The sequence below is a fragment of the Lissotriton vulgaris genome, chromosome 1_1, assembly GCF_964263255.1.
Source record: "Lissotriton vulgaris chromosome 1_1, aLisVul1.2, whole genome shotgun sequence".
NCBI classification, from domain to species: domain Eukaryota; kingdom Metazoa; phylum Chordata; class Amphibia; order Caudata; family Salamandridae; genus Lissotriton; species Lissotriton vulgaris.
Window position 1 is genome coordinate 913,689,498 of NC_141685.1, and position 26,172 is coordinate 913,715,669.

Sequence of the window (26,172 nt, forward strand, 5' to 3'; positions counted from 1 at the left end):
CGCTGCTGTCCGCCGCTCCTCCCCGCCGCTCCTCCCCGCGCTAGATGATGTCAGAATGCACGTCCACGTTGTTTGCTCACACAGCCGGCGCTACTTCTCAGGGACTACTTTTTTTTATTGTTTATTTTTTAAATAACTTTTTTTTTTTTTAATAACCTATGTCCATCTACAGGACCCCCCCTTTCCAACGCTGTATTGGGTGTTGCGATTGGTTGTGTACTTTTCGAGTTTACCTGGCTAAAAGGACACAGTTCTCTCTTTATAATAGTAGTATAGAAGAATTAATATATTTTATGTAAGTTATATATATTTTTAAGTCGAATTGTTTTACATTTATATTTGTTACTTTGATATTTTTGATTCAATATTCTTGTACTTACCTGCTTAAGTATAGGGAGTCACATGACTGCACCCATTGGTGCACTGGAGTGCCACAACAACATTCTCCTGATCCAGTCTTGCATCGGGGAGGGGGGGGTATTCCAAAGAGTATGTTGGAGTTACGCATATTCATCACAATACCATGATCTGACCTAAGATGTTACGGCAATCATTAGAGATGTCTAGAAGAGAGAACACCAAGTGTTCTGAAACAATGGCAGTAAATTTAAGTATGCCAAAAAAGGGTGGGAAACGGGTCTTCCACCATTTGCTTATCCAGTGGCAAGCAGTGCACTTCGGACAGATGGAGTACATTACTTAAGCAATACTGATGAGGCTTCTTCAGGTCTATGAGGATCAGGTGGCAAAGCTCTCTCTTGAGCTAGCCAATTTCTCTTGGGGTGAGAGAAAAAAATTAAAAAATGCAGGCAAAAGTCTTTGACCACGAATCAAAAAAGCGTACTCCTCAATCCTGGATTCTAGTACTTAAAGGCGAAGAGTGGAGTGGAATAGCAAAGAGGTTAAGAGTCAGATGCCAGCACCAATGGAAGATCATGTCCACTAGGTTTTGAATGAGATCTCATTTGCGATTGACACTCTATCCTACTAAAGATATCTACTTATAGCACTGAGGTGTTCCACTCATGGACACAGCATGCTATACTGACCAATTCCAAAGCAACAGCACCTCCTCCAAAAGCACAGACACCTTCATCTATCCTTGTTCACTTATGAAATCATGGAAGTGGTATTGTCCAGCTTTATTTGTACTAGACAATTATGTAGCGTGGGGATGACAACTTCTGGCCTTTTCTTATAGTTCTGGGTTCTAGAATATTGATATTGAGCAGTCCTTCTGAATGTGACCGAGGGATCTCTAGCTTGCAAATGTTGCAGATGAGCACTCCAACCTTCCTTAAAGGCATCAACTGTGATCACACAGTGAGCTTTTCTTGGCTGAAAATGCAGACCTATTTCACTCTCTGTCATGATAGTGCTTGCTTGAGTCTCCTCAAAGGACTCACTAACCTGGAGCCATTGAGCATCTAATTCATCATAGGGAGGGCATATTCACAATCTGCAAAAAGGAATGAGAGGAATGTTTCCAGTGACTGGAAAATATGCATTCAACAGCTTTTGGGCTTGACGTACAAGAGCTTGCAGCCTTTGAATCCTCTTTTTTTCATGGTGAAGCTACCCGGATTCGGCAACCAGATGGACACTCAGGAAGTGGATGCATTCAGTGGGTTAGATAAGAGGTGTGTCCATAGAGACAAATCCAGATTACAAAATATTTCTAAGCAGGCTTCTGTACATGGGCAGCCCCCTTTATGAGTTCTCCCTGTGCTCAGCTCATCGTCAAAGCATAGGAAAATCGGGTGCCCCTGCCATCTGTGGAAAGCTGCCACCGCGGCGAAACACTTTTGATGATATTGGACATGGAATTGAGGCTGAAGAGCAAGAATCTAAGAAGGGAATGTTACAAGGCTACGTTAGAGATATTTGAAGTGATTGGGGTGCATACAGATGTGAAAATTAGCACTCTGAAAATCCAGCATCATGCACTCACATTCCTGGAGCAACTACAGCATGTCTTGTGACCATCCAGAAAGATTCTTCTCAGGTCAGTTTTGAGTTGCCAAAGGTCCATAGTGAGGAGATACTCTGCTGAGATCTTCACAAGAAGAATCGTTAGTAAAAAGGATTTGTGGCCATGCTCCAAGGTCCCTTTCTTGACAATGGACATATGGCCGGGATGCCTGTCACCCCCTCCCAACACAATCCCCAAGGATGGGAGACGGACGCAGTTCTGAACTTTTGGAAGGCGGGAGGGAGTTACCCTCCCGGCCGTATTTATTAAAATATGAAACAAAATTAAAACATTAAAATAAAAGTTTCATATCATGTACAATTTTCATTTATTACATTTCGATGAAGACATGTTCATTGGCTAACCTTAACAAATCTCTAATACAAAGGTTTTCCTAGCCGAGTCTAACATCCTGCAAATGCATACTTTCTAAATTAAAATTGTACATCCTAGCATTACGGGCCAACGGCAAGGTCGCAACCGGTGTCAGATCCCTACTACCAAAACTCTCGCCCTCACGGTGTGAGTGGCGCATGCGCAGAGGACTGTACCCTCTGTGCCAACTCCAATTTCCCTTGTCTTGTTGGGGGCCCCCCATTTAAACTCGACGCAATCATAAAGGTTGTCCGAGGACCCGTGTGAGGTGTCTGTAAGAAGGCAGCGTGGACTCCCCCTCCCACCCCACACTGTCTATCACATCCGCCGTCGCGGATATCCGGGCCCCGGGAAATTCGTAGGAGGGGCATATAGCCGCCTCCTCCCCTGGAAGGGGTCTATGGCCGTCTTCCCCTAGGCGACCCATACTTAGTGGGTGCCGCCTCCCCGTGGGAGGGGCCAATGGCCGCCTTCCCCCCAGGCGCTCCCATCCATAGTGGGTGGCGCCCCCCTCTAGGGACCTTGAAATTACTGCTCACCAATCATGACCTTACCGCCACAGGCCGGATAGTTGACCGGCTATCCGACCCCCCCACAAACTCCTCCTAAAGGTCATGCTTTCTTAAACCCCTTAGCCATGCTATGAAGTCTCCTATGAGTAAGGCGGTCTGGAGCAGTTACCTCTATTAAAGCTCCAACAGACCCCCCGCTTTCCCCCATTCCCCCCGGTCTTTGGTTGGTGATCGCCACCGGCGCCCGCTCGAAAGGGCACCGCCGGCTGTTGGCGGGAAAGCCCCGTTCCATTCCCGCCTAGCGAGGACGTCTTTGTCGCGCCCGGCAGGAGCTGCTTCTGCCAAGAAATCGAGTCGAGACAATCCCACGTCAGAGATGAATCGTACTCCTTGGCCTTACGGAACTTCATGTCGTAACCCATCCATTCGTTCCCCTCATATGTTTCATAGAAATCCATTATACGTGCCTGATAACAAGATAATTCGGGTAATACCTCGGGCTTACGCTCCCCAATAATTGCAGTAAACATCGCAAAGGCCTTGGCCCAATTTGTTATAGTCTCATCCACCCTGAATCCCGCCATCTTGGCTCGCCAAACACTCGGGTGCCACAAATCTTTCTGCGTCTTAGCATACTCCATCTCGCGATGGTCAGTTAACAGAGAAAACATTAACATACTTGTCAGCCCAAATTAATTCCTCCGTGGCCAATGGGATATGTTGAACCACTCTCTCCCGTCTTGAGGGCAATGAGCCCTCCCCCGCAATTGGCAATGCCTGCTTACCCGGTTCGGTTGACGTTCCCGCTGTTTTTTCCACGCCTGCTGCCGGTCCTTCCGGGGTTACCTGTGGGGTGACAAGAGGGAGATTCGCCTTTGCGGCATCTCGCGACTGCCGCAACTGCTGAATTAGTAACCTGGCCTCTGCGGCTGTGTCTCCAGGTGCCGTAGCACCCCCTGTTTTCCTGCCGAGCCATGCGGCCAACTGGGCGGCCAATTCAGGCGGCATGTCCTCCTCGCTAGCGGGCGTAATCACAACCGGTATCGGCTGACCCGCGTCTGGGAGTACCGGGGCCTCGACCGGAATGGCAGGGCTCACCGGGGGTACCTCGGGGACGGGGACCTCCCACCCTGGGGCCCTATTCCTGACCCGCTTCCCCCTACCCTCTGGGGCAACACCCGGCATTGCCGGGCCAATTACCTTCTTTGGTTTACCCGGATTGTTCATCGCAGCCATCTGCTTCTTTACGCTCGCCATATCTCGTCCAACGTTTCGTTCCATCTTCGTCATTCTGCTAACCAACATCCGGAGCATCTGGTCAGTCTCGGACTTCTTTCCTGCCTTTTTGCGAGACATTCCTTTCGAGTATTCACTCTAAGACGATCAGAAACGGTCCTAGGTCTTTTAGCCTCGAAGTCGCTGAAAGAGAAATACAAGAATTATAAATTCTCAAAATTGCTCCTTGTTCCGTCGAGGGCTCACGTGCAACGATGGGTGCAGCTTCCAAGCACAGGAACAAGAGGATGCTTCCTTGGATTCCCGCTCTCTTTATTCCTCGTCGGGAGGGCGTGAACCCTCCGCTGGTACGCCTACTGGGCGTGGCCATCGGTGTAGGTGTCTAGGACAACCCCTCTTGGGCGGGAAAAGGCGCGCCCCGGCTACGCCGCTTTGGGCATACCAGCCGTGACACGCCCCCCGCCCAAAAATGGTTTCCCGGGAGGATCTGGGCCCCCAACCATACGTTCGGGGGGACCGAGTGGTCGCCCCTTTCCAGGATTACTACTTGTAGTGCCCTCAGGTGCTGTTGCATTTTTCCTTGTGTATGAGCCTGTAAGAGATTAAATATATATCCCACTTGTCAGAGGAAATCGTCGCCCACTGCAGGTAGAAGCACAGACTTTGCTGCCCACAGGTACAGCAGAGATTGGCTATAGGATATGGAGTAGCCAGGTTCAGTAAGATGTCAATGTTGAAGAGCAGAGTTTGTAATCTGGACTGGTTGCACTCTCTCTTTCTAAGGTGCAGACTAGAGAAAGAGAGTGAGGCATTTCATTGAGTAAGTAGCAGATAGTACAGCTGACTATAGCTTTTTTTTGTAGCTGATATTGACAGTGATGCGGCTTAAAACTTCTTTAGCAGGATGACAGCCCACTGCTTTCGGCATCATGAAAATGCAAGCAGCGCCACAGTGTCATGCCTGCCCACATTTGTTAATTATGATGGGCAATGAGGGCAAGGGTGTTAGCAACTTTTAAAAAGTGGCATCAGAGGCTCTTTTTCCAAAGATGGCCATTTGCATTCCTCCGTGTCAAGTGGAGCCATGAATGGAGAGGGAGAGTTGCAACAATGCTGTAAGGCTTGCTTTATAAGAGTACCTTTTCATATGTTCTACTAGGCAAGCTGGTTTATTGCCTGGTATCATATATGCTTGATTCAACATTGAGACTTGAGAAGAAAAGGAGAAAAGGCGGACTCAACAGAGAGGAGAGGGAGAGGATGTAGCCTTACGGCTAGAGCGGTTGACCTCAAAGCTGGGGAACGAGGTTCGAATCTCGGCAACAACGCTCAACATCCTGTGATTCTGGGCAAATGACTTAATTTCACTGTGCCTAACAAAAATAAATGTGTCCTCATGTAACGAAACTGGTGCTCATGTAAAACGCTCTGATACCTGATGTCTCGGGTCTAGTTTGCACTGTATAAAACTCCACACAAAAAAAAGATATATATTTTTATGGACTTCCTATCTATTTCCCTAAAGTCATGCAGAAAACAGTACATCTGATATTTTCAAGGCGCTCTCCACTAATGAGTGAAAGAAAACTATGCCACCAGGCTGTGAATCCGCATCAGGTGGCGTTGGTTACCCTTTTGCTGGTGCAACAGAATCACCCCACTCACTCAGTTATGTATGTGGTCTTCCTAAACACTCTCCTTCATCCTCTCACTCAAAAGTTGTATCAGCGTATTCTTGGTAGAGTGGCAACTTTGATGAGGTAAAGGTTGGGCTGCTGACAGCAGAGGTGGGTATGACAATTCGGAAGGTATTAGACAAGCAGGGATTGTAAAAGTAGGTAGGAACCTTCTGTAGGAAGCAGGCTCTATGTATACTATAACAAAGTATGGTATAGTGTGCAGAGTCCAGTTGATCCTCAGAGGATTTACAGAGGCTAAAGTAGATAATACCTTACTCTCTTTTTCTGGTTGTGTGGTCGAGCAGTTAGGCTTTTCAGAGGGCTGTCAAGCATTTGTTGTACACACGGTCAAGAAATGAAGCACACACTCAATGACTAACTCCATGTCCAATGTTTGTATAAAAATATTACTTTGTTGTGGTGGGGTGCCCCCCAACCACCTAGAGTAGAAGCATGGTATGCAAACCTAGATTGGTGTATGTATAGAGAAAAGACAGTATATGTGGCACGGGGCTGCCCTAGAAAGTGGTCACGAATATGGAGACCCTGGAATGCCTACCGAGGGAATATATGCAACCCACCACATAGTATTGATCTGGACGAGCCCCCTACCCCATAAAATGTTTTCCCAATGTCCTATTATGCAACGTTATCTGCTATTATCTCTGCTACCCAAAATGTGTGATCTGTTTTCTCTGTACTGCATATCGGTGGGTCTTCCCAAGGTCAGGGGCTGAGGATGTGTGGTGCCTTTCGACGCTGGAAAATCTTCATCGAAGCCGGTTCACAGTCAGGGGGACCCTTCGTTTTGAGGCTGCAGGCAGCTTTTTGGAGTCCAGTTAGGGTGACTACACTATTTGTAAGTGCCTACCCTTTGGGAAGGGGGCATCACCAAATCCCATTGGCTAAAATCCTTCTTTCCAACATGGAGGATTTCCTGAGAAGGGGGATCACTTCAGTTTGGGACACCTTAGGGGTGGACGTGGCTGACAGGGAAATACCTCTCCTGCTTACTAACATTCCTGCTGACCTGGCCACCATAAGTGGGGCTTGGTCAGGGGGGGTGGGAATCTACGCTAGCTGGAGAGGCCCTAGCTAGCATAAGAAAGGGCAGAAAGTCTTTGAGGCTCGCCGCCCTTGAATGCTGTTCTTGATTGGGGGTAGATGTGAAGCCCCACCACCCAGAGCAGACTTTTATTCTGACCCACTAGAGCACAAGGCTCCTACTTCAGGGGGTCAGAAACATGTCTAAAAGTGGCAGGCTGGTGCAGACCAGTCAGCTGCACACCAGAGAATTGGTAGTTTTACACGGGGTATCTCTAAGATGCCCTCTGAATGTATTTTGCAATAAATCCAACACTGTCATCAGTGTGAGTTCATTATGCTGAGAAGTTTGATATCAGACTTCCTAGCATTCAGTAAAGCCTTCATGGAGCTGTGGAGCTCGTAATGACGACCTCCCAGCCCACGTACCCAATTTGGCTTCACTTCACTTACAATGTCTAAGAATGGGTTTAGAAACTTTATGGGGCATATTGCTGATGCAACTATACTCTCACTTGTGGTATAATGCACCTTGCCGTAGGGCTGTGAGGCCTGCTAGAGGGGTGACTTACCTATGCTACAGGCAGTTGTTTGTAGGCAGGGCACACAGGGATATGTGCCATGTTGACTCTTCAGTTTTAGCCGCACCTAAACACACAGTCTGCAATGGCAGTATGTATGTGTTTGGTGAGGGGTCTTTGAGGGTGGCATAATACAGGTTGCAGCCCTTAGAGACCCTCTCTGGTCACAAGGCCCTTGGGTGCCATTTACAAGGTACTTACATGTGTGCCAGAGGTGTGCTAATGGTGGAAGAGTACAGTTTTGGGAAAGAACACAGGCCCTGGGAACCTGATTAGCAGGGACCCAGTGCACATTCAGTCATAGTGCATCAGAATCAGACAAAAAGTGGGGGGTAACCATGCACCAAAGGGCACTTTCTTACACTTTTTATAAGAGTATCCAGTCATTCGATGTAGCTCTTGATTAGATATACAGGAACTGTAAAGCACTGGTGGATCCTGGTAATATGGTTCCTCACAGTACTCATCATGGTGCCGTAATGAGGGTGACCATAAGCCCAAAGTGTTACTTCTTCGTGATTGTTGTAGTGGCTCTTGTGCTCTTTTTTAGGATGACCACATTCATGGTTTGTCATTATGGTAGTTACTGCCCTGAAATGTCACAAGTAGCTGTGTAGAGCTGGTGTCCAGTCCAAAGGCATCTTCAATCAGTGATTCATCTTCTGTGTCCACAGCTTTTTTTGGAGGTATTTCGTCAACAGTATCATTGATGGCTGTATTGTCAATGAAGGCTGGATAACTGATAGCAGGACTGTTGATGGACTGTTGCCGACAAGGAAGGTGCTTTAGACAATAGTGAGAGTCACTTAGAGCATCAACGGTCATTGGCATTGACAGTGGCAATGTCGAAGGAGGCTTAAATGTCAACAGAGCCCTTAAAGTGCTTATAACTAAAGAAGCCATTGTCAGAGTGGATGTTATTTGTATTGTTGACTTGTTAAGCTTCAGAGGCATGTCAGGATATACTCTGGGTGGTCTTTCTGTCAGTTTTTCAAATAGGTTTCAAGCCTTCTCAGGAGGTTCCCTAGAGGTTGCATGCTTTTATTCTACCAAGGCGGATTTCTAGGTGCTCTATTTCCTTGAAAAGGGCGTTTATTTAACTTCATCACATCAGGGATGGTACCCTGGAGAGATTTGTTGGCTGAGAAGACAGGCTCTTTGGCCCTTTTCTTGTCATCAAGAGGCAACCTTCACTGTCGCTTATGGCCTGGTATGAAAAGGTCTAACACATTTTACAGTGTCTGGATAGAGGCAATAAAAGCAGCCTTTCTGGAGGTCATGTAAGTCTAGTCTCTTCTTTCTGCATGAGACACATTGCATGAATAAGGACTTTTTGGAAGACTGAGCTGTGGTTAAAATTAAAAACCAAAAAACACTTTCACTTGGCGAAACTCCAATGGCATCCACCTCCTGTGAAGGAATGCCACAAGAGGTGAAATGTTCATGGAAAGGAAGGAGAAAATCCATATTTCAGAGGCAAACTTGGAAAAACACTGAGCAGTGTTCTGAGGGGGCCTGAGGGACTACCTTACACAGCACATGCAGTACAAAATACAGTAGAAATCTGAAATATGTTGGCCTCTAGGGGGAGTGGAGCTGTCACAGAATAGAGCTTTCATCTCACTGGCTGGAGTTTAGGTCTCATTCAATGAGGTGATCATGCTGCAAAAGTAAATTATACAGGCATGTGAATTTAAAAAAGATTCAATGATGGAGAATGTTAAATCCTTATATTGTTTATGCATGTTACCCAGCCTAGCTTTCTCCTAGCTGTTCAGCCAGAGTGAGAGATGGTATCGGAATGTTGGTGTGACTGTGATGAAAGGAACGCACCCTCATAGGGCACAACAGAGAAATGACTGATGCCAGTGTATGGTTAAACTATCATAAGGAAGAACTGGTGACTCCTTACCACAAGAAAAGGATCATTGTGTGTCCCCAGAATGCGAAAAACAAGGGTAGTACATGAACAGTTCCCAACAAACTAATGGATATAAGGAACAAGCGTGCAAAGCCTATAATGAGTCCTTATTTCAGGTTATGTGGAGCTTATGGCTAGGTCCAGATGGCCACTGAAGTTGGTTATGTGATAGGTTTTTTCACATTTATATACTCGTTGTTGTTACCTTTCTTTTTGATGTACAGAGCTCTGATACCCAAAAGGGTCATGTTACGGCCATACTAAACTGTATAACTAAAAATAAAAGAATTGCAGGTTGCATAACAGAACAATTAAAATATAGGATCAGACCAGTAACATGGAGAAAATGAAACGTGGTAACCAAATTTGGCCCACAGGCAAAATAACAGGTGAAATTCCAGAATACAAGACCAGACTCACAATGTGCTGTGAAACTTCACATTTTACACATGAATGCTGAAGGGGTAACCCAGCCACATATAATAGTAGTGACCAATGTTACAGATGTTTCATTATGAACCTTTTATGAGCCAGTAATTAAAATGTCCTTCCACCTATCCTCCCCCCGCCCCTACACCATTTCATCCAGTTGTCACCTCAGTCAGTAATCTGGCTAAATGTTCACAAATAAAACACCTTTCTAATAATTAAAATAGTTGATACCATCAGCACAAGGATGATGTTATGTGAGAGAAATAAGGCATTACACCAAAGAGGTAATTGGTTCTGCACTTTAGATATCTGGAGGCATTAAATTCCCCATTCTTGGGTAGTAATTTCACACTTAAAAACATTTACCTTGGTCACTACAGCAACCTTTGTACTTAACAATGTTCTCGTGGTACAGCATTCTCAAGATCTCGATCTCTCGTTTCCAGCTGGTCAGAAGCTGTTGGCTGCAACCTGACTTTAAGGACTTCACAGCCACCATCTCCCCAGTCCCATCATTGGTCGGGTCGTAGCAGTACAGGCTGACTTTCCCGAAATGGCCCTGAAAGGGTAAAAGAAGAACGAAGCATTGATTCATGAGGCATCCAGATTATCATCATGGCGACAGAGAGAAATTGTTGCTTACTGGGATTCTGGTTCTGCATCATAGGAATACTCACTGAAGTCATCAATGTAAAACAATTCCTTAGGGGACTAGGAACACTTCTACCATGTTTTTTATTTTTTATTTTATTATTTGCAAGGCGCAGCGAATCTTCCCCAAGGGGATCTCTCGGCGCCTGATGTTGGGAGATGGGGGTGGGTTAGTGTGCATGCGTGTGCATATCAGGGGAGGTGGACAAAAATACCACTAAATATGTCCCCTCCAAATTAAAAACACAGGTCGCATTTTCTGCATGTTCTCACAACTAAAGAGCCTTAGACTTCCCCATTACAGAGGAAATAATAAAAATAAAGGGTGCCTGTGCGAGGTCAAAATAGGCATACTGCCCCTTTAAGAAGTTAGTAGCTTTCAGGGCCCAGAATGTCTTGTACTCGCAGTTTGATTCACAGCCTCAGTTATTTTGAATGTGTCAACACTATGTGGGCCATTAGGATGACGGGCGGACTTTGTCCGCCCGCCATCCCATTGGATAACGGGACCGCCCGCCATCCCATTGGATAACGGGACCGCCCGCCATAATGGCAGGGGTCCTGTGGGGGGTATTGGGATGCGCCCGCCACAGTGGCGGGAGCATCCTGCATTTTTAACATTGTGGCAGGCGGTGCTCTCAGCACCACCCAACAAAATACTAAAAATGCTTGTCGTGCATGTGCAAGCACAACGTGGCAGACATCGCGCGGTGCCTGCCATGTTGTGCATGCACATGTAGGGAGGTACCATAGATACTCTCAATGTGCCTCCCCCACCCCCTCATCATCCTGGGGGCCCGCAACGGGCCCCCAAACAGAAAGACTGCATGCGTTGCAGCCACGGAGAGGCACCCTCCCGCCCTCATCCTAATATGGTTGGTGGTGTCTGAGGAAAGCACTTTCTCCACCGGTCGACTTGGCGACCGGCGGAAATGCGGCGGACCCGTCCGCCGCTGACCCCCAGCCATCCCAATGTGGCGGGCGGTCATTTTGTTGAGGATGGCGGGCGGATTGCCCACGCTGGGCCGGCGGTAGCTACCGCCAGCCCGGCGGGGGCAATCCGCCTGCCATCCCAATGGGCCCCTAAGTGTAAAATAGACAGAGAACATTATTAACATTCGGAAGGAGGGAGGGTTATTTATGACTTTAGGGAAGATTGTTACCATGCAAAACCAAGATTAAAATAAGTACAATTTTCTTCTGCACCATAGGAGCCTCACTGACAATCAAAAACGTACAACATGTTAGAAAGCATATCCCTCTAAAAAAATGTTCATAATGTACAGAAATTTAATTAGGACTACTTTAATACTCAAAAACTGAACGTTAAGCAAATAGGCTTTTTTTAAAAAAAGACTTGCCATCGCGTCAGCTCTAGTACTGCATCGAAACAACAAAGTGTAGTGTCTCCATTAAGTGATTTCCATGTGACTGCTTTACAAATATTTTGTAATGGGAATTTTTTGACCCAAGCAACAGTTGTTGCATTCCACCTCGTGGAATGAGCTCTTGGTTTTCCCAGAAGAGATTTGTTGGCTATCCATCTAGCAATAGTTTGTTTTGTAGGCACTATCCCATTATGGAGGGGGTCAATTATTAACAATTGATTGGTATTTCTCATACCATTTGTCCTATCTAAATAGAATTTTAGGACTCTTTTGACATCCAAAGACAGTAATGACCCTCTACAGGAGTGAAAAGATTAGGGAAGAAACCCAGCAGAGAAACAGCTTTGATAATATGAAAATCCAAAACTAATTAGGGTGGTGGTTGTGCCGATGTCAGGCGTCGATGCAGGGCTTAGCCTGGTTTCCATAAGGAAAAGCAGATCTTCGACACTGTTGTGTAAAAGGTCCCAGATATTTCTGGCTTTTTTGGTGAGTGAAGGGTGTTGGGGACCATGCATGTGAGTGGGAGTGTTGTGTGGGTGGTTGCAGGACTTTATGAGTGTGTGATGTTAGGTGCTGTTGGTGCCGATACGGCGAGTTTTGGGTGTGGGTAAATGCATGAAAACCTGCAAGAAGAGCTGGAGAATGCTCCCATGGTCTTGTGTGGTGCAGTGAAGCAGCTGCGTGTGGAGTGGCAGCCGGTGTTGAAGGCACAGAAGGTTGCAGCAGAAGCAGGGAAGGCCACGGTTCCTGGCGTTGGGAGTGGTCCAGGTGCAGAGGGGCTTGCCTTTGGCATGCCAGCAGCGCATCACCATTAAGAAGGTCCAGTATGGGGGAGCAGGAGGAGTGAAATCACTACCTGAGCAGATGGATGATGGGAAATCCAGTGATATCATCAATGGATGATGGAAATGAGTGTTCTTGCTTGGCTTCTTTTTTTTAAAATATTTTACATTTATGTGGGGTAAGTTAAGGTGACCATACCTTATGACCTCAGGAAACAACGAGAATTAAGTAACTGATGGTGTGTGTTATTCTCCCTTGCATCTTCGATAGAAGATGCAGTCAGCATGGCAGTTCTTGTGTGGCACTAATGACAGCTGGAGGAGTTCTGGGAACCACCATAGCCTTTGGATGTTCTAGAGCACTGAGAATCATTTTCGAGTTGGAGTGAATCAACTTTGGGAGTACTGCCGGAATCAGGTGTAACTGTGGAAAACTGTGCAGAAATGTGTTCTCCAATGTATTTCCCAGTGCATCTGTCTCCCTATACTCTTGACGTGAAGTTTGGGCATTTTCAATTTAGTTTGGTAGGAAAAACATCATTTTGTGGGAAACTTCATTCTTGGAAAATACCTTGAATGGCGTTGTCGCTTAGCTCCCATTCAAGATTTTTGTTGTAATATCTGCTTAGAAATTCTGAAGACATGGGTAGTGTACTGCCGGAAGGAATAACTGTCTTTCAAGAAACCAATGACAAACTGCTCGAGCTTCCAGAGATGGAATCCTGGATCTGGTTTCACCCTGTTTGTTTTAATATTACACTGTGGTTTTGTTGTCTGTTTGAATCAATAATCTGACTGTAGTTATGGCCAGATGAAAAGCTTTTGTTGCTTGATGTACAGCTTTCAGTTCACATTTATACAACATAGCTGCTGTCTACCACCTCCAAGTGAAGCACCAGGGTCATGCCCTGATATCCCAGCCATGTCCAAAGGCAAACAGTCTCTTGACATAGGGTCCACAGCCCCACCCCGCCATGTTTGTTGCAGTACCACATGGCAGTGGTGTTGTCTGTGAACACCTGCACTACCTTCCCCTTGAAGGAGGGAAGTAATGCCGTCAGTGCCAGGCGGATTGCCCGAACCTCCAACAGGTTGATGTGTAGCCCGTACTCCGCTGGAGACCAGACTCCTCTGATCTCAGCCTGTCCCAGGTGGGCGCCCATCCCAGGAGTGATGCATCGGTCACTACTGTGAGATCAGGTTGGGGAAGGGAGAGGGAACTGCCTCTGACCCAATCAATCCGTTAGCCACCACTGCATTTGTTGTGCAGTTCCCTCCGAGATCTGGACGTAGTCAGAAAGATTCCTCTGATGCCCGAAGCTCCAACAGGCTGATGTGTAGCCCGTACTCTGCTGGAGACCAGACTCCTCTGATCTCAGCCTGTCCCAGGTGGGCGCCCATCCCAGGAGTGATGCATCGGTCACCACTGTGAGTTCGAGTTGGGGAAGGGAGAGGGATCTGCCTCTGACCCAATCAATCCGTTAGCCACCACTGCATTTGTTGTGCAGTTCCCTCCGAGATCTGGACGTAGTCAGAAAGATTCCTCTTATGCTGCGCCTACTAGAACTTCAGGTCCCACTGCAGAGCCCGCATATACCATCTGGCATGATTCAATTCAATTCCTTTATTCGGTTTTCATGAAATTATAAAAACCATAAAAGTACAACTTTTTATAAAAACATTAATAAAAATAGTTTAAAAATGTCATCCTCTAATTACAATAAATAATTTTAAAAAAACGTTTACAAATTCTATCATGAACAGTGCATACCAATGATATAAAGTGCCAAAATACCAAATCAATTTTGAATGACATTAGAGTGCAAAAGGAAAACCACTATATGCTTACTCAGAATTCACACGACCAATCCTATTCTAAATTTGGCCGGTGTCTTACACAGAGTTTCAGAAAATGGGTTATATTTTTTGCAAAACACTCCACTTCTAGGAACTGCATCGCAAGGTAAGCTGGACGGCATTGTCGTAGGCCCAACATTTTTAATATGGGTATTATCCAATGTTTCCTCTGTTCCTGATAGAATACTACATGCATTGATGATTGCATTGAAACTTCGTCACAGGGGCAGGCTGACAAAGTTTTGGACCAGTCGTTCATTTTAGGAAAGCTTATCAAGTGGTGGAATGTGTTCATCCTAAATCGCACCAAAACAAACCTATCAAAACTACTCACGTTAAATATTAAGTAGGACTGAATTGTCAAAGTGGTTTGGATCATTAAGATCTGTTGAACCGAACGTTTGTTTGCCTCCGTTGCAAATCTGAGCCCTTCCAGATGAGTCGGACATTGTTTTTTCAGCCTTTTTCTGTACACCTCTGATATCTTTAAGGGATTGTATTAATACCTTATAAATCCCAGGTCATCCAGGATTTGTTTTACATATAAGAGCCATCCTATCTTACGAACATTTTCAAAGCTGAGACAAACGTTAACAAGCTCCTGGTTAAAGGATGCTTTAGGTGATGACCATATACGATGCCAGAGCAAAATCGGTTGTGCTTTCACTATGTCAATAATATATGGTAAACCTAGTTCTTTATAGCAACTAAATGTCAAGGTGCCTCGTGGTACGGCCAATAAGAATCTCAAAAAGGCGTTCGACTTTTTGTAGGACTTCTACCCTTCCAAATCCCCACACCCCAGCTCCCTATATCACTGTGCTGATATATTTGGACTGGTAGATTTAGAGCATCTTGTAGTGTAGTTCCTAGTTTCCCACTAGGCCCTGCGCATTGGAATAACATAAACAGTAGTATCGACGTGGAACTGCGGATATTCCAGGCCTCCACTGACTATGCTAAACTTAATTGGGTTGTGTTACCAACTAGCTCAGAGGTCACTGGAAACTTTCTTCTCTGCATAGGAAGTGATCAGCTTCCTTGGCACAGACAAGAAGGGATTCAGTTTTCCAACAACCGTGCAACATGACAACTTTGCTCCTCAGATCAAGAGTCGATCTCTAGGGTCGTGTGAAACAATAGACATAGATTTCACTCAGTCAGTCTAGTGCAGTTTACTTTCACAGTATGTAGAGAATAGAGAGACGGGCGTTTATCAATAAAGGGTTAACATTTATTGAACAGTCTTTCTTCTCGTACAAGAGAAATGTATTGCCACAATTGCAATAACTGTTATTATAAAAAGTACGTACAGTAAGATAAGTATTGCGAAATAGAACTGTAAAAGCATTGATATGGTTTCTTAGCCATACAATGGTTTAAAAGTAATAAAACATATATACAGTCATATATACATTAGGCTAACATACTCAACTGGTGCTTCTAACTAAGCCTACCCCAGTGTGCCTGACCTAAGCCTAACACGTGAGAAGGGGAGCAAGTAAGTAGCTTAAGTTAAGTTGGTTTTGCCAAGGTTTGTTTCAAGAATTCTCGTCTAAGGGTTTAGTCAACACCATACCTCTGAATAGAATGATGGAGGATTGGTATCTCCTTCAGGGGTCTCTCTCGATATCCCAGTCACCCGCGAGGGTAAACCGGAAGCGCCGGGACTGGATTTCTCTGCACGAGAAATGCAGCGGCTTCTCTCAGCGCGTCGGGAGGAAGGAGGGGTGACAGCGTCCGCGGGCAGCTGGGCTGGATGTCTTCGCAGAGGACGGCTGCACGGCTCCTCAAGCGTACTGAACCATAGTTCGCGCTGTAGCGGCGATAATGGTAATCAGCAGCTTCACCACCACAGGATAGCAGGCTGCAGCGACAGAGTGCTAGTTTTTACCAACACAGGGTCATGCAGGCAGCTGGCATCAGCAACAGGTTCGCTCACAGCTAACAGCTCACAGCTTCGCATTGCTTAAGGCAACGTTGGTAATATTTATACCTGACAGGTGCCGGGTTTGACGCAAGTTTGCTGGACATAAGACGTCAATTAAAGATGTCACTAGGAAGTGACAGTTATCAGTTGCTCATTAGAGTTCCATTACTAATCAAAACATAGCAAGCGGGGATTTCCAGGTTTGCTAAGTTTTTATCTTGTTGAAGAACTCGGAGTGTTATCTAGGAATATCAGATAGTGACTGCTGCTCTGTCATTGCACTAATTGGTCGCAAAGGAAGTAGCAGAGAGTCATGCTGGAATGTGGCTCTGTTCGTGTGAGGCCAGAGATGACTTTTCAGAAAATCGCACTTGAACGGTTATGCCAATATAGGGAATAAATGGATTTATAGCCGAATAGGGGCATAAGGTCACAGTATCGATCAGGAACCTAGATAAGCACGCAACACCCACTCCACGTATACATGTCCATCAAAATTACTAAAGCTAAGCAATTAGATGTATGTGTAACATTGCCCACCCCAAAATACATAAATGCATTCGAAATAGGCGTACTTGCAATACATGGAATTTAGGTACTGTACGTTTTTTAAAGCATAGTAATCATTCAAAGAATTATTGCATTTGAAATTAATGAACGATTATGCAAAAGGAATTACACATGAAGTATCTCTGACAGAAGAAATGCGAGATAAATCATCACATAAAAAATGCATTGTAATAACATGTGTGCTAGAGGCTGGTGTTATGTTGTTATGTCTCTAGATGTGTTTAGAAATAGAAGTGTGAAGCTTCTGTTCTCTAAGAATAGTTTTTACGTTAAGCAAAGAATTATTCGTGCCAAAAAGGGAGGGTCAATATTTTAAAAAATTGTCCAATTCAAAGAAAAATAGATTTCCAAAGCACTTGGCAGTTTTTGTTGATCAAAACTGAAGGCCGAATTCAGAGTTCATGGGAACGCTGTGTGTCGGAAAGCTTCTCAAAAGTTATTGTTTCTCTATGGGTGAGAACATCGTATCAGACAGGCTCGCAAAGAATTGGTCTACAAAATCAGGTGATAGTTCAACCAAATTAGATAGCGCTGTAACTTGGCAGGTGTGAGAATGATTGCTGTCATCGAAGGCAGGACCAGCAATGCTCACAGAACGTTGTACCTGGATGATGTTGCTTTTGTCACTCGCTCCACTGTTACCACTTGGCTGTAGTACAGGAGTCTCCACGAACGCCGTCATCAGGATTGGTAGCCGCTGGGGACAACACAATGCGTGAGCCGTTATCGGACTTAGCAAAGTATCGACGTCCATTGGTACTGCTGATGGAAGTGAAAGACAGATGTCCAACACGCATTCATCGCCGCAAAGCATACACCGTAGCACAGGTAAAATGCAATTTTGCCATATCGGTCTGAATGAAAGGAACCAGGTCATGTTTAGATCTCTCAGCCTGGCCAATCCGAGGACGTTAGTTATCCTGTCCCTGTAGCGCATTGCTAGGATTGTCTCTTCCATTCCCATGGGAGCTATGTCTGAGCCGAGGCTTGCCATACCGTAGCAGGATGGTCAAAAATAGAATCCCTGCGATGAGTCCCAAAAATAGTGGTATACCACCAAAGATGGAGTGCACAAAATTAGGAAAGATTCCCAAAATTGCCTGGAAGGGTGTTAGCAGTCCCGTAAAGACTGTCTTAAATATGCCTGGGATGCTTGTTGCACTAGACATGTTAAGGAGTTGGCTGAACATTTCTACGAAATGCACGGGGCAATTTGTTGATAAAAGGTCATGGACTTCAGTAGCCGTCCTTGCGACTAGAAGATCATACGTCTCTTTAGATGACGTTATAGGCACGGTTGTCTGTAAAAGCACAGATTTCATTTTGCTTAATGTATCAATTCGTATAGAAGAGAGATTCAGACGAGGCCAGAGAGGAGTCACTATGTCTGGAGGCCCGCTCGGGAACAATGCTTGCATACAACATTTGACCATGGACGTTACTTGTACTAGATAACTTTTCCCTGGCGCGAGGCCACAACACCTGTGATCCGTTCTAAGAATGTAACTCCCATTTGCGAGTTGCATAAAGAAGGGCTCTATCTGAGTTGCAGGTGTGACTAGCTGGTGGCATGAAAGGTTGTTTGAATTTCCATCACATGCTCCGTGTAAATTAATACCCTGACACAAAAGTATACCGCTTAGTGAGTGTTTACAGTTGTCACCACTAAGAAATACATTTTTGTCGCTGTCACTATAGCAAGAATGAGTGTATGGTAATTTCCATTCGGATTTAACATATCCCTTACCCAATTGTTCATATTGGCCAGCAGGTATGTACTCAAGGCACTTTTTAAATCGGAAAGTTGTAATCGGAATTGTGATAATTCCGTGTATTATCCATTCAATGACAGGACTCTCTGACATTGTCAATGGTAATCTCTCGAGTTTCTCGATGCTCAAGATTGTATAGTCTGCTCCTTTCTGTGCCAAACTGATCTGTTTATCAGTAAGGTTAAAAATGGAAAATAATGACGTTGTGTTGATTAAACGCCAAGGCACATAGCCTGAACGAAGATTTTGCAGCGTCCAGCCTAGTTCTATAATAGAGCGTAATTGAGACTGGCCATGTTGTAACATTAGCAAATCTCTGTCTATCACATCAAAGGCAGAGGATACAATATTGTCCAAAGAATATATTCTGGAAGACAGAGTCATTAACCCATTGTCTACCACAGAAAGTGATTTCTCCAAATTAATACGATCAATTTCTCGTATTTTTTCAGCAGTTTCAATTTGCTTTACTTTCCAAGCCTCGTTGTAAGCAGCATAGATGCTGGTCGCTATGAAACGCTTTTGACGCTGTTTGCGTGGTCCAAGAATGAAATCGCGCAAATCAGCACCATCTTTTAGTAAAGACAAGTGTTGCTTAATTTCAGCCAGTGTGGATGTAGCTAGCCATTCTAGGCAGAGTTTCCCTACACTGTATGTTGTTATAATCCCTGGATGTTGTCTCTGGGAGTATCTTGAGTCTAATCTGGTCATTTTTAAACCCTGTGTTTTATTCAGGAACCTATCTTGACAGCTATTTGTGTCTGTAGGCCAGATTAACCACTTTTTCCAATCAGGATGTGTTCTGTTGAAATGTAAAATTTGTGACACGTCTAACTCAATATCAGCTGTTGCATTTTCAGGTATTGGCTTTGGTATAGACGGTGTTTTAAGGTCTTTGTTCTTGGCTAGGCCAAGACAAGATGTTTGGTGTATTGTGTCATTTAAAAATAACATTTGTTCAGGTATCATGCAGGTTCTAAACAGTGCTTCTATGCCTTGCACCTGCCAATCTTTTGTACCTCAAATTGTTTTCGTTTCAATATTATTTTTCCAATAATCAAAACCAAATGTCATCATTTTGTCATAAAATGCTTCTGAATATATCAATTTAGAATTTGGCAGCATTGTTTTCATTCCTGTTTTATCTAACAGTTTGTAATAAAATGTTTCTGCATCACTGGTGTTAAACCCTGAAAAATATTTGAATTTCTCAAAGAATGCTTTAGAACTGCTTTTAGGTGGTGTAGCACAATGTTCCCATTGATTATACATAAAAACATTTCTAGGCTGTGCAGATTTATGCAAGTAATGATCCCCATAGTGGGTGTAACAGAATAACTGCTCATAACTAGATGAACCTTGTAAATAATCATGATCTGTGAATCTAGCTGACATTACTAAATCAGACATCATGTCATTAATACTGTTAAAGTCCCAATCATCAGAGAATGTACTAGGTGTTACAAAGTCACTTAAGGAAACCTTTAGTTGATGAGGATACTTCAGGATTTCGACCGGACCATATATCTCATAGTCTGTTTTCTCCCATACTACCCCACCAGGTATTGGAATTGCTGTGACATTTACTGTTGACAGTTCTCTTTTCTTCACGTGGGATGATCTGTGTGGTTTCAGGACTAGGTTGATGTTCTGACTTGCTGTGTCCATTGTAATATATTTTCCTTCAATGAATTTTCCCAAACACAGTACCATGATGAGCCAAAGCAGGAGAAAAAATACACCTAGACCAAACCAGAACTCTAGCCAAGGGGAAATTAGGTAGATTTCCTTCAGATTTCTCGTATTTTTTCAGCAGTTTCAATTTGCTTTACTTTCCAAGCCTCGTTGTAAGCAGCATAGATGCTGGTCGCTATGAAACGCTTTTGACGCTGTTTGCGTGGTCCAAGAATGAAATCGCGCAAATCAGCACCATCTTTTAGTAAAGACAAGTGTTGCTTAATTTCAGCCAGTGTGGATGTAGCTAGCCATTCTAGGCAGAGTTTCCCTACACTGTATGTTGTTATAATCCCTGGATGTTGTCTCTGGGAGTATCTTGAGTCTAATCTGGTCATTTTTAAACCCTGTGTTTTATTCAGGAACCTATCTTGACAGCTATTTGTGTCTGTAGGCCAGATTAACCACTTTTTCCAATCAGGATGTGTTCTGTTGAAATGTAAAATTTGTGACACGTCTAACTCAATATCAGCTGTTGCATTTTCAGGTATTGGCTTTGGTATAGACGGTGTTTTAAGGTCTTTGTTCTTGGCTAGGCCAAGACAAGATGTTTGGTGTATTGTGTCATTTAAAAATAACATTTGTTCAGGTATCATGCAGGTTCTAAACAGTGCTTCTATGCCTTGCACCTGCCAATCTTTTGTACCCCAAATTGTTTTCGTTTCAATATTATTTTTCCAATAATCAAAACCAAATGTCATCATTTTGTCATAAAATGCTTCTGAATATATCAATTTAGAATTTGGCAGCATTGTTTTCATTCCTGTTTTATCTAACAGTTTGTAATAAAATGTTTCTGCATCACTGGTGTTAAACCCTGAAAAATATTTGAATTTCTCAAAGAATGCTTTAGAACTGCTTTTAGGTGGTGTAGCACAATGTTCCCATTGATTATACATAAAAACATTTCTAGGCTGTGCAGATTTATGCAAGTAATGATCCCCATAGTGGGTGTAACAGAATAACTGCTCATAACTAGATGAACCTTGTAAATAATCATGATCTGTGAATCTAGCTGACATTACTAAATCAGACATCATGTCATTAATACTGTTAAAGTCCCAATCATCAGAGAATGTACTAGGTGTTACAAAGTCACTTAAGGAAACCTTTAGTTGATGAGGATACTTCAGGATTTCGACCGGACCATATATCTCATAGTCTGTTTTCTCCCATACTACCCCACCAGGTATTGGAATTGCTGTGACATTTACTGTTGACAGTTCTCTTTTCTTCACGTGGGATGATCTGTGTGGTTTCAGGACTAGGTTGATGTTCTGACTTGCTGTGTCCATTGTAATATATTTTCCTTCAATGAATTTTCCCAAACACAGTACCATGATGAGCCAAAGCAGGAGAAAAAATACACCTAGACCAAACCAGAACTCTAGCCAAGGGGAAATTAGGTAGATTTCCTTCAGTTGATGAAAGAGTTCCGTTGCTTTTTCTTTAAAAGACTTTTTTGTTTCTGGCATCACTTCGGGGTCATTTAAATCTTCAGAGAAGTTGTCGAAGTTGATGAAATAACCAGAGGCAGTTCTGTCAATTGATGGGATTGTTCTTTCAATCTGTCTCTCGGTAGCACTTTCTGATGCCACATTAGTGTAGACTGGTGTTGTTTCTTGACGAACTGTTTCAATCTGTGTTTCAAGAGGCACGAGTTCCATGGCATTATTGCATAGTCCTTCATTGTGCACTGCAGGCTGATCGAATGTGATTAGTCTTTCAGTTTGAACCTCTTGGATTGTTGCAAGTTTGGGTATTCTGTTGTTTCTTGGGAGTCCACTGGGCCTACTGTTGATTATAGGCCACATGCTTGTGGTTTTACCAGATCGATGGACACGACTCTGTTCTCCTTTTTACCAGCAAGGGGCGGTAGCACAACTGATCTTGTTCCGGTGACTGCCAAGACAGGTACTGCTTTTCTGTAAGAAGGCCCAAATTCCTTCTTAACCGCAATCTTTTCTCTGACTAGATCCCCAATCTTTGGAATCCAGACAGGCCTTGCTGGGGCTGTTGCAGGTGGTGCCTCGTCAGTGGTACTTGGCTGTTGCATTAACTTAATGTTGCTTAATGATTTTCTTGTTTCATTCAGTTCCTGTAAAACAGCCAAACGGTCTTTTACATCAAACTGCTTTGTTTCTTCTTGTACCACTGACATCTGACTATCGAGGTCCTGAACGTTCATTCTAATTCCGAACAATAGTTCGTATGGGCTGAAACCTTTTAGAGAATTTCTTGGCATGTTGTTAAGACTAGTCTGGACACTTATTAAATGTTTGACCCACCCAGCGCCTGAACCTAATACCTTCGCTGTTATAGATTGCTTTATATCCCGGCTTTTTCTTTCTACCACACTTGTGCGACGGACAAGAATACCGCAACCCAATTCCAAATGCTAGCCATGGCCCCCCCATAAGCTCGAGAGCTGAAAGCAGGACCCTGGTCAGAATGGAACGTGGTAATTGCGTATGTGCCGATATGGACTCGCTAATCTTTTATAACCGTTCTAGCGTCAGCCGAGCGCTGGGGGCCTCATTTTTTAAGTGCTTTTCGCCTTAACTGTTAATAGGACGCAGGGTGGGGTGTAGGCAGCGTTACGCTCTTTCTGACTGGTAGCCGGTAGCAAGGTTCGCTACTGCGATCCCTATTACAGTTTTCACAGTTGTTTGCATATATTTGGTGTTCTACACTCATTCCCGGCCACCAGAATACTGATTGTAATTCAGTCAGTGATTCCTTGATCTCTCTGTGCCTTAGACCCAAACCCATGTGTGCGTCTGCTATTAAAAATATTCTCCTGTTCGTGTTTGGAATTACTCTGTCCCCCACTCCAGGGATTCGAGCAAAAGGAACGGAGTTTGCATCGATTATGTATGCATAATTGAGTGGATAGTTTATGGGTAGTACTGCACAGTCGCCTTTTACGGTCGTTTTTACTGCCAGCATGGTTTCCCCGTCTATGTACTTATCTGTACGCTTTTTTGTGGCTACGGAAGCCGGGTTAGTTGCTTCCGCGGTGGCTGTATTAGCCAATGAATTCCCTGCAACGTGAACGCCATCACGTCGAAGACTCTGTGCGTGAATCACGTGAGTCTTTTGTAGTTCTTTACTTAAAAGAGCTACCTCGTTCCAGAGCAATTTATGCTTTATTGTGGCACCTGTGTCATCTTTGTAGTCGTTTTCGATCCAACTCTGCAGCTTATTGTTGTAAGAGTTGACGCAAAAATGAGAATCGCACACGATAAGTGTGGGGAATTCGCGTTCTGCATTTTCGAGCGCCATCTTTAAAGATCTGATTTCAGTTCTTTGAACCGAACAGTTTCTTACAGTTTCAGTTTTTGTTACTTTCGGTCTGAATTTACCGCACAGCCAACGACCTTTAATGATCGCACATGCTGCATTGTAGGATTTGCTCTCTACATTAAAATGCTGTACAAAGCTATCTGTATAGATTATACAGGCATATTGTGGGAGAGGCAGGATTTCGATTGGCAGAGGATATTCTTCTTCATATTCTAAATCATTCAGTTCTTCGTATTGCGGGGCGAAATAGTATTTCACGTCTTCCGCTCCTAGAGAATCTATGCACTGTATCCATTTCGGATCCAGTGACACTGTAGGCAGGTTTACTGGGCTGAATAGCGCCTCGAAGGCGGATTCCGCTGTAAGGATATTAATCCGTTTGCCGTGTGCTAGTTCTCGTTCATTTGCTAATGCGATTTGCACTGCGTTCACAGTTCTTTCTGTGTGACTGAATGTTTTTTCTGCTTGTGTGTACAAGTGAGATTTAATTGAAATTGGTACCTTTTCTCCCTCATTAGAGGTTAGGTACGTGAATCCGCATCTTCCTGGGATGACTCGGATTACTAGATCGATCGTGTTGTCACGTGTATCTAATTTTGTTTTTGCTAACATGTCTGTTTGCAGTGATCTCAAAATTTCTGTGTGTTTTTGAGTCCAATTGATTTGTTTTAAATCAGGTTTTATTAGTTCGTAGAGAGGTTTAACCCTCTCTGCGTAATTTAGTATGTAAGTTCTTCCGAAATTCAGAAAACCTAGTATGGATTGTAAATTCTTCAGCGTTTTTGGAGCTTGGAGTACAGCGCACTTCTCTAAGAAGTTGTCCGCTAGGCTTTTCCCTTCACTTGATAATTCGTACCCTAAAAACAGTACTGTCAGATGGGCAATTCGGGACTTTTTAAAGTTGAATTTGTAACCCTCTGCAGCGAACCCAAGTATAATGGTGTTCACTCTCTTCAAGTGAGTATCCAAGTCGTCGTCTGTGAGATAAATATCATCTACGTAAGACAATGCTTCATCATCATAGATTTGTAGTAACTCTGTTACCCTAGCTGAGAATAGTCCTGGGCTGTTCTTGAAACCCTGTGGGAGTCGACAGAATTTTTTCTGTGACCCAAATGCGGAGAAAGCGGTCAAGTATCTGCTTTCTGGTGCAATGTTTTGACAAAAGAAACCATTAGAAATGTCTAATGTCGTTTTGTTTTTTTTCCTAACTATGTTATTCATTAGGGCTGCACTATGCGAGTTTTGTACTGCAAAGGTTTTGCAACATGTATTAAGATGTCTGTAGTCCAAAACTAGACGATATGAATTGTCTGGCTTGGAGACAGGAAACAAAGGATTGTTCATTTGAGAGGTGCATGTTTCAATCACCCCCTGGTATTCAAGTTGATCTAAGATCTCCCTGACTTGTTTTTTAGCTTCTTGCTTTATTGGATACTGCCGTTGGGCAGTTGGTTCACTTTTTAGTTGGATTTTGTGAGGCGGTGAATCCTCATCCCATCCTACATGATTTTTATACAATGCAGGTGCCTGGGCTACTGCCCATTTCCTTGCATATGTGTATTTTTTATGAATCGGAATGTGATTCGAGAAGGCAGGCATAATCACTTCTTCGCCACGAGGGCACTCCCTGACAAACTCCGGGGGCCAATCTTTTTCAGCTAACAGAATATCATAGCCTTTTGAGAGCTTATCCCAAAATAGACCCCTAATTTTCCTAGTCTTATCACCCTCTATACGCAATGTTATTTCGTATATTTTATGGGGCTCGCTAAGTCTGGCGTCGGCAGTTTCAACCTGAATGTATTCATTCGTGTCCACTGTCTCCAGATGACTCATCAAGATCTTGCGCGCTATACTGATTTCTGCTGCACTGTCCAACATTGTCAATGCCCACTCCCCGTTTTTCAACTGTGTCCTCAGTATTCTCGGCATGGTTGATTACTCTAATACTGGCTACCTTCTTTTTCTGAAATTGAGATTTCTTATTTTGAGCAGGTTCCTTGTCTTTGGACTTGGTGTGCTCTCCTGGGTCTGACCGTCCTCTTCTTTCCGAATTCTGTGGAAGAGATCGAGAGGGACGTGTATCAATACTTTGATATCTATCAGGTTTTTTTATATTATCCCTATTTCTAAGGTTATATCTTTTCTCAGAGGGCTCCCGTTGGGGAGACTGGCGTTCTCGAGTCGGAGTTCTTTCCCTCCGTCGAGGAGACCTTCCTCTGGACTGGAATACTTTTTCCTTGGGAGTGGATTGTTTATTTCCATCCCAGCTCTTTTTAGGAGTGTTTAAATTATTTTTAATAAATAATTTTTCAGGATTTTCGAGCAGTTGGGGCTTAACTGGTTTTCCACCCAAGCTGTCTCTACCTAATTCTTCATAGCATTTTTCTATGATTTTTGCAAGCTCAACAGGATCTTTTATAT

General features: G+C 44.0%; 1 protein-coding gene across 2 annotated transcripts in view; it reads right to left on the bottom strand.

The window, feature by feature from the left end:
- Positions 1-26,172, bottom strand: part of TYK2 (tyrosine kinase 2) — an 841,948-nt gene that overhangs the window by 137,108 nt on the left and 678,668 nt on the right. For both annotated transcript variants that reach the window (XM_086959057.1, XM_086959053.1), the window contains exon 19: positions 10,119-10,311. In XM_086959057.1, the coding sequence (XP_086815183.1) occupies positions 10,119-10,311 (193 nt within the window). The remainder of the gene's footprint in view (positions 1-10,118; positions 10,312-26,172) is intronic.